The sequence below is a fragment of the Tauraco erythrolophus genome, chromosome 7 (assembly GCF_009769465.1).
Source record: "Tauraco erythrolophus isolate bTauEry1 chromosome 7, bTauEry1.pri, whole genome shotgun sequence".
NCBI lineage: Eukaryota > Metazoa > Chordata > Aves > Musophagiformes > Musophagidae > Tauraco > Tauraco erythrolophus.
Window position 1 is genome coordinate 15,080,410 of NC_141471.1, and position 9,744 is coordinate 15,090,153.

At 40.5% G+C, this 9,744-nt stretch overlaps 1 protein-coding gene across 1 annotated transcript; it reads right to left on the minus strand.

The window, feature by feature from the left end:
- Nucleotides 1–4,883: 4,883 nt before the first annotated feature.
- GJD4 (gap junction protein delta 4) lies at nt 4,884–9,413 on the minus strand. Its single transcript, XM_009977398.2, is given in 4 exon segments — nt 4,884–5,020; nt 5,023–5,192; nt 5,194–6,070; nt 9,350–9,413. Coding segments are annotated over 4 exon segments (1,248 nt in total).
- Between the last annotated feature and the right edge of the window lie 331 nt (nt 9,414–9,744).

The window sequence follows — 9,744 nt, forward strand, 5'->3', positions numbered from 1 at the left end:
GCAGAGGTGCTCCAGCCCTTGGATCATCTTTGTGGCCCTCCTCTGAACATGCTCCAACAATCTATGTCTCTCTTGTGGTGGGGACACCAGAACTGGATGCAGTATTCGAGGTGGGGTCTCACAAGAGCAGAGTAGAGGGGGAGAATCACCTCTCTTGACCTGCTGACCACGCTTCTCTTGATACATCCAGGATGTGGTTGGCCTTCTGGGCCGCATGAGCGCACTGCCAGCTCATGTTGAGCTTCTCATCTATAAACACCCCCAAATCCTTCTCTTCAGGGCTACTCACAACCCACCTCTGTGCCCAGTTTGTATTTGTGTCTAGGATTGGCCTGACCCAGGTGAAGGACCTTGCATTTTGACTTGTGAAACTCATGCAGTTTGCACTGGCCCAATTCTCAAGCCTATCAAGGTCCCTCTGGATGGCATCTCTCCCCTCAAGTGAGTCCACGGCACCACACAACTTGGTGTCATCAGCAAACTTACTGAGGTGCACTCAATGCCGTCATCCATGTCGCTGACAAAGATGTTGAACAGCACTGGACCCAGAACAGACCCCTGAGGGACACCGCTTGACACTGGTCTCCATGTAGACATCGCACCATTGACCACAACTCTTTGAGTGCGACCATCCAGCCAGTTCTTTATCCATCGAGTGGTCCATCTGTCAAATCCGTGTCTCTCCATTTTAGAGACAAGGATGTCATGTGGGACAGTGACAAAACGCCTTGCACAAGTCCAGGAAAATTACATCCGTTGCTTACCCACGTCAACCAGAGCTGTAGTTGTTGAATATTTCAGCCTTCTCCATGTCCTCAGCAATCAGGTCACCCGTATCCTTCCGGAGAGGCCCCACATTCTCTCTCGTTTTCCTTTTTCCTCTCACATACCTATAAAATCCTTTTCTGTTATTCTAATATTGCTGGCCAGATTTGACTCTGTCAGGGCCTTAGCTTTTCTAACCTGGTCTCTGAGTATATGAGCAACTTCCTTGTACTCATCCCAGGTTACCAGTCCCTGCTTCCATGCTTTGTGTATTCCCCTTTTGTATTTGATTTTAGCCAGGAGTTCTTTGTTTATCCATATAGGTCTCCTGGTGTTTTTTCCTGATTTCTTCCTTTTAGGGATGCAATGCCTTTGAACTTGGAGGAGATGATCCTTGAAAGTCAACCAGCAATCTTGGGCTCCCAGTCCTCCAGGGCTTTATCCCATGGCACACTACCAAGGAGGTTCCTGAAGCGGCGAAAGTCAGCTCTTCTGAAATTGAGGGTTTCAAGCTTGCTGAGCTTCCCCCTCTTAGCTGCCCTTAGGATCTCAAAATCCACCATCTCATGGTCACTGCAGCCAAAGCTACCCACGAGTTCAACATTACTTACCAGCCCTTCCCTATTGACGAGAACGAGATCTAACATGGCACCTCTCCTCTATCACTTGGATAACGAAGTTATCATTAATGCATTACAGGAATACCCTGGATTGCTTGTTCCCCACTGTGTTGTTTTTCCAACTGATATCAGGGTGGTTAAAATCTAAGATACTAAGAAAACAACATTTTTTTAGATATTTTATAACTTTATAACAAAAATTTTATTTTCCATATGAAAACTATTTTATCACAGATTTCTTGATCAGTTCCAACTCTTATTTCCAGGGAGCTCAATTCCTTTCTGTATAGTCTTATGCTCAGTACCACACAAGGCTGGATGAGCAATATATATACCTCACGTATTGTTCCATAAACCCACCTCAGAGCGAGAGCGGTATCTGCGCTGCAGCTATGGCAGCCTTGTCTGAATCAAGACAAAGCTTCCTGAAAGCAGGATTAGGAGTATTGTGTTTTCAGCACATCTTCAGAAATGCTTTTCTGAAGTAGATGGGTTAAGAAAAGATTTAAAGACACACCGGCAAATATAACAATCAGTTTTTGTAACGTTTTTCTGAGTATGAAATACGTTCTAGAAGGACTTATGAAACCAATTCACAAATTTAAAAGACTAAATCTTTGCTTAACACCAGAAAATCTTGTTGCTTCCTTGCTCCACATCTATTTCTTCTTTTACTTATTCTTTCTAGGACATCTAGACATCTTTACAGTACCTTAATGTTAAGCGGTACTGAATATAAGGAGAAATTAGAGGTGATCCTCTTTGTTCTTTTGAACAATTCTTCTTTCCTATTTCCTCTCCCCATTGCGGATGCCCCTGCCAATGATCTCTTCACATTTGCTTGAGCTATGGAAGCTCAGAATAGTTCGAACATATTTGCACATCTTCCCTTGGTTTTCCCTTGCTAGTACATCCACCCAGTTTGTAAAACCGTGTCTTTGTAATTAATAAATGTGACTTGGAAATAGTTGTTAGAAGAGACTCGGAGACATTCCCTTAGGAGCAGGTTGTTGATGCCAGAAGTTTCTATTCACTCCCCAGTAAAAAGCCCATAAAAGTCCTGCTCTTGTAATATGCAGTTTTTATAAACACATTAAGTGCTTATTACACTGACTCTGAATTATGAGCCAAAGAGTCCACAAGTCCTAAAAGCAGCCAGGTCTGCAGCTGAGTGACACAAACCAAAGGCCACAATCTCACAACAAGAAACTGCAAACAGAATAAGAAAGAAGTTCACTAATTTAATTTTCCATTTCAGACACAAACAGGATCTTCTTATTTGAAATAAGACTCCGCAGTCATTAAAAGATGTCTAACTAGAGACACAAAAAAGCAAACTGTGTCCAGCCACAGCGGATTTATTATTTATCCTATCCTATTTATAGCCCATGCTGAGGGCTGTACGCAATAGACTGAATCCACATTTGTTCCTTGCATTCCTTCTCGCAGCTGAGAAGATTTAGTGAATCATAAAAGGTTTCATTGTTGCAATGTTTTGTCATAGTATATGTAATCAGCACAGACCCCGTTAAAGAGGCTTTGGAGGATGAGAAGTTTAAATATTTAATGTTTTTCTGCCTACAATAGGTTTAATAATTAATGCTGCTCCTACCCTGGAAATGACAAATCATACAACAAGCATGCGTGATAAAAGAAACAAACACAGCTAACAGAGAGGAAGACTTGACTTAGAAGGTAGTAATTAAAAACCTCTGTAGCATACCTCAGGATCCCAAAGTACTTCACAGACAGAAGTAAATTTTGCCTCCTGACTCAAAAAGCAGTTTTGTCCATCTGTTAAGCTACCTATTTTTTGAGGGGAAGCAGAAACTGAAGGATAATTAAGTGGTAGTCTTATCTTGCATATGTGAGAGATGATACACTAACATTATGAGCCAAACTGTCTTTAAGACTTCTGCACCCACAGGAAAGAAAAAGAACTGTGTGAAAGGTGTTGTCCCTTGATGTTCTGCACAGAGGAGCCAGCCATTCAGTCATTACAGAAACTTGTTACATGGCAGAGTAAGAACGAGACTGGATCTGTGCCTGTTGTCTCCTTTGCATGGGACTGAATGGAGAGGGAGCTACTCTAGCTCCAAGCACTGGTCTACAGATACCAGTTCTTGCCAGCCTCTGAGTAATCTGTTTTGTAAGACACTACCACCAGTACCTTTCTCTGAGTACGTGCTCCTCCACATCCACTCCCACTGATGATTCTGCAGGTATACGCAACCTTCAACCCCCACTGACTTCTAGCTGAAAGAAAATTCAGCTCACGCATTGCTGTGCTTCAGTGCTGGACCACGCTTATGTAAATGCCACAGAATTAACACTGACAGAAAGCACAAAGCATGACAGTAATAAAATCTGTGATTCACTCAACTTAGACACGTTTTCAAATGATTGGTATTTGAAGTCTGCCAGCCAAAGAAGGTGAGCACTCTGATATAGACGTTGCCACTATATCCTTCTCTTAGGGAAAGGGTAGAAACAATTTTCCTAAGCCCAGGTCTGAGATAATCACATTGTGGGAGAAATAAGTGTATCTAGAAAGTAACTCAGCTTACCTTCAGAGATGCTTAAAACACATCAGGTGACTCATTCTCCCTACTGAAGTCAAGAGCCTAGTGTGGCTATTTCAGATTGAGACCTGTAACACCCTGTAGACATGTCAGCAGTACCTCTGCCCTAGTGCACAGTCGTGTCAGGGCGTGGGCATTGGAGCTCAGTCCCCTGCGCTGTCAAGCTGCTGGAGCACTCCCTGCCATGCTTCTGACCTACATCTCCTAGTCATCTGCTCAGCAATTCTCGAGCACAGGACCATTCCCAACAGCTAATATGGATGCAGCCACCCTGTATTGGAGGTTAATGAGTTGAATAACTCAGATGTGTCAGACTGTGCCAGCTGACCTCATGGTCAGAGAAAGATACTGCCATGGCGTTGCTAACTAGGATAGGTATAGCCTTCAATCAGTAAGATCCAAGAGGTTTTTTTACACATTAATACTTTGCAACAAAACATTCATTTTTATGTTATTTGCTGTCTAGCCTTCTTGCCTGAATATCCTTCTTAGAGTAGGCCTTAGAGAATTTAGTATGAGGAGCTAAATTAACCTTCTGACAGTAGACAATGTACAACTGTGTTTAGAAGACACATCTTTCCTAAGCTTAATCTTTTGCAATAAAACCAGGTTAGAGTAAACAAGTGTTCACACATACTCCGGGAAAATCAGGCCAGTCACATCAGCAACAGCTTTTTAAAGTCACACTCAGAAAAACATAAAAATGTTACATTTTTCAAAGAACAGTCCCCTTAATGTCATATCCTTCAAACTCTGATCCGAGGTTTTTGCTTCCTCTTTGATGGAGGAACACAGCATATTAGAGTCTCTCTGCAGCATAACCTCAGCAGAGGAATCCAGCTGAAACTGCCTGAACCTCCTCAGCGATGCAATGATGTGTCCTGCCAGGGTCAGAGGGGGGTGTTCACTCAGGGCTTTATACCCATTCTGACTTCTTTGACCTCAAGCAACTAGTACTGCTATAATTTGATTGTGCATCAGGGTTTTTTAACTCATCTGAAGGGGCGATACCCTAAAGCTTGCTCTGAACTATAGAGGAAGAAACTCCAAGGTGAGACTTATCTGAGGTCTCGAAGTCAGGGCAGTATCTTTAATGATGTCTTGCTGAAGCCTGGGTCTTACTTGCCTGCCTGTAGCTCCTTGGTGGTCACCGGCGCACAAGGGTTCTTCAGTGCTGTCTTGCTTAACAACAAGATCTCCTGATATACAAGGCTTATTGCTGTTTGCTGTTAAGGTTAGTGCTGGCAGTCTGCTGACAGACCACTTCAGGATGAAGAACAGCCTCTTCTTCCTCTTCAGAGAGAAGTGAGCAGGAGCCGTCACTGGTCTGGCTGCTATTTGATCCTGGACAGTCTTGATCTTGAGGTTGAGAAGAGCTACCGTGCTGTACTGGGGAAAGACTACAAATGCACTCATTCTCTACATGGAGGTTTGCCAGCAGCTTGTTCTTCTGGTTTTTTGCTGTCATTCTCCAGAGAGCACAGACAAGATCAGCAAGGCTAAGCAGAAAGGATAGACTGCTGACCCCCCAGATGAAAATCATCATGATGGATTTCTCAGTGGGACGGGAGATATAACAGTCAACTGTGCTTGTACAAGGTGAATGGTAGCAGGAAAAGCGCTCAGGAACAAAAAATCCAAAAAGAAAATACTGCACAGCTGCAAAGGCAGCCTCAAGTAGTGTCCTAAAAAAAAGATGAATGGTATATGCCCCAGAAAAATTAAGGACACTTAGGCTGTCTGCATCGCAATCTAATCTATTGACAACAGCACTTCCACAGAGCTCCTTCCGGTCTTTGGGGCTTGATAAACCCTTATTCCTTTTGCACCCATGCACCAAACAGTGCATCCTTACAATGTACATAGCAACTTTGTGCAAAACATAAATGCTGAATGCAGCATAAGGTAGCAGGATAGATATAGTCTGAATGACCCAGAATCTAAAGTGAGATACAGGAGAGAACAAGTCATAGCAAACGTTGGAGCATCCTGGTTGCAGGGTGTTGCAGATGAAGCGCTCCTGCTCATCTTGGTAGAGTGGATAGCCTGCTAACACTACCACTGCCATTCGCAGCAGAATTATTAACATTAGCCAGATCTTTCCTAGAAAAGAAGCAAAGGTAAGAAAAAAGAGTCAGAGCATGGAGAAGGAAGGTAAAGCAGGTAATGTAGTGATGCTTTCTCTATATAAAAGACATTTAAAGAAATAGCCTCTGTAATCAGTCTTCTCTCCTAAAAGCTGCTCTTTGGCTTTGTTTTGACTGAGACTGAAACTCACATGAAAATGTGTCAGCTGATGTATTCCATAACCTTCATCTACACTCGACAGTGTAGGAGTTTGATGTACAATAAGCCACATCAACTGAAACCTCAGCCTAACAAAAACACTCTTAACATGTCCAAATCTGATAAAAAGAGTTCACAATTGAGCAAAATAATCCCATTTCACTCACAGTTCTTCCTTGCTGTTGGTTTCATACACTTGCACCTGAATTTAGTCTTATTTCAATAATATAGATTGCCTAACACTGTAATAAAACTCTTCTAGATACAAAAGATTGTTCCATGGCATAAAATTCATTCTTGGTCTTGGCCATAAAATTACATGTAAAGTTTACTACAGTCAACAAAATCTCTTTGCTGTGTCTTGACTGGTATTTACTAGTGACTACTTAACAGGTACTACCAGCAAAACTATGCAAAATGTACTACAAATGTACATTTCTATGTGCACCCCGCTCATTTCTCTCCACCACTTCTTTGGTTGCCCCATCTTGATCGTGTCTTCCAACCTTCATTCACCTTGGTGTGCAACTTCTCTCTCCATTCAGACCAAAAGCTCCCTTCTGTCTTGACACCAACACCAAGTTAAGCTTACAAGTTTGGCATTCTCATATGTTGCTTACTTTATTCATCTTTCCCTGAATTCTTTCATATGATTGCTTTAGGTAGGGCTTGGTCTCTTCCACTTTAGTGAGAAAGATGAGACCTTATCCTTATTATCCTTATTCCATTATACTGATAACACTGAAAGCATTGCTACCCTACATATCATATCCTTTGAATGAGACTGTATTGTTCATGATAATTTCCTTAAGGACTTTTGGATGGGGTGGATTTTTATTAAAAGTGTTTTGTAAAGTTACACACACTGTGGTATTACTGACAAAGCTATTTATTAAAAAAAAAAAAAAAGAGAAAAAGAAAGGGAGGAGAAGCGAGGGACAAAAGGAGAAGAAAAAGAGAAAAGGAGAAGAAAGGAGGGAGAAAGAGGAGATAAAAGGAGAAGAAAGGAAGAAAAGGAGAAAAAAGGGAGAAAAGGAGAAAAAGAAATCCTTCTCCTGGGCAGGATAAGAAAATCTGAATATAAACTGCTATATTGTCAAAAATCATAAATATATTCTGTTCAAATGTGGAAAAAAAATCAATACCTGAAGTTTAGCCCTTGAATTTCTCAGGTTTTTGTTTGAGTCTTGTCATTGGTTCCCTTCATGATTTTGAAAAAGTAATTCAATTTAATAATATCTTGCGTTAATTTCACATATTTTTAAAACATGCAAAGAAAGAGAAAGAAAACCCCACACTCAGGAATAACAACAAAAAAACCCCACAAAAAAAACCCAACAAAACCAGAAAAGAGCAATAAGATCAATTCTGTGCTTTAAGGAATAGCTAAGAAATCAGTTGTAACAACAGACAAACAGCAAGATTCAGTGACTGAAGAGAAACATGTTATACAGAATTAACTGCTGAGAAATGCGCTGAAAACCTCAAGCCATGAACCGTGATTGCACATCTCACATGCACACAATGTTTTAAAGGCAGTCTGTGATATAGCACCAATACACATTCTAAAATCCAGATTCCAAAGCATTTTTTCCTATAAATACATACTTATTTACAAGTATTGTCTTGAACAACATTCTTTTCTATTTCCTATAAAGCTATTTCTCCGTAGTTGGTATGAATCTTAAATATTCAAATATTTCTGCAACATTGTAAGATACCTGTTATTGTACCAAACATGTAATTTGGGTGCCCCATATAAACCATTTGTAACTAATGGATTATGAGCTAAAGGAGTAAAACTGCACTCTGAAGTGGGAAAACTTCAGCTGGAAAAAGGTAGGGATATATAAAAAAAATGAGAGATCATCAAAGAAACCTGCTGCTCCTGGCAAAATAATATATTATCTAACCATAAGTACCTAGAGGCCTTTCCATTTACGTTTAATCGCCTGAACGTTAGTGGTGGTTTTGCTGTGTTTTCAGCTTCCTGCATTTTAGTGACAGTCCGTACTGTTACTCTCTTTGTGACAGAGCATGGGTCAATAGAAAACACCAGCTGTACAGAATCTGTCATCTTTAGCAAGTAATGTTTCATCCTTAGGCAGCATTTTTTCCCTGTGAGGACCTCAAAGAGTTTGAAGCACATTAGTTAATTAAGCTCGAAATACTATGTGCTATTTCACTATCAATTTTTAATTAGAACCTGTACGATAGGGAGTGCTGCTTAAGAAAAATCAATGGCTCCTTAGGAAGTAGTTTAGTATGACATACATTTTAGAGACAACCCCTCCGTGCATCAGCTTCCCTAATGTCTCAATCTTGATTAAATGTACTGGAACAAGCCCCTTCACTGACACCGCTGTGGCTTTGTTGGATACTCCCTGCAATGCACAGCACAAACTACAGCAACTGTCCACGACTGGAGGTGAAGGGTCTTTGAAAAGCCCTTGAAAGTTTTTCTCTGGCTCATATTTTGCTTAAAATAGCCCATGAGAAAGGAACAGTGGCTTATTTAAAGAAGAAGAAAAAAAAGGAAGCACTCAGACCACTGTTAGCTGAGGAAAACCAAACTGTATTTTTTTTTTAAATGCATGTGAACTTTGTTCATTTGTAAAGATAAAAAATGAAATGCAATAGTAACTAACCACAATGGTAATAAACCACAACTTCTTCCTGTAAAAGACAGGAGGAGTGTTTGCCCTTTTTTAAACGTTTTAATTCATCACTAAAGCTATTGCATACATTCTACTGTTCACTTTATGTGGTATAAATACAGCATTAACTTCTGTGTTTTCACCATGATCGCTAAACTGCCATTAGAGCTGACTGGAAGCTCAGGCACCAAGAAGAGCCAAATTTGAGCCAGAACTTTTTCCGCAAAGTTCAGAAAATATCTATCAGAGAGGAAGCGGGAATCTATTTAACAAGAAAAGAAATACAATAACCACTTATCACATATCTAATTAACAACTTCTTACTGTAAGAATCACAGAGGCATAGCTAGAAATTATTGTCAATTATCAGTAGAACACTTGGGTGGCTTCAGGATAGGGAGAAGCAAAAGAAAGAAGAGAGCTTTTTTGAAGCACTTACCTACAATAGTCAAATTATAGTTGAGTGTGACAATCAAAAATCCCAGAGAGTCCCAGTGCTCCATGTTTGAACAGGTTCACAACACTTCCAGCTCCTGATACTCTAACGATTTTGGCATTTCCAAAGGAGATTAGACCTAGATAGGGAAGAAAGAAAAAAAAAAAAACACACACAAACAAGAAAACCAAACCAACCAAACAAAATACACACACAGGAAAAACAAAGAAAAAAAAGAAAATTTTGGTTAGGGTCAAGGGTGGAAATGAGAAACCCAGCCACATCAACGTATTGATGAAGGATTATTCTGATGATTTGGACAGGACTGTTAGTTTTGGATGTTGGAACAAATCTTCTTAAGGCTTTAACAGTTTGTCTTGCAAAAGCTCTAGCTTCTC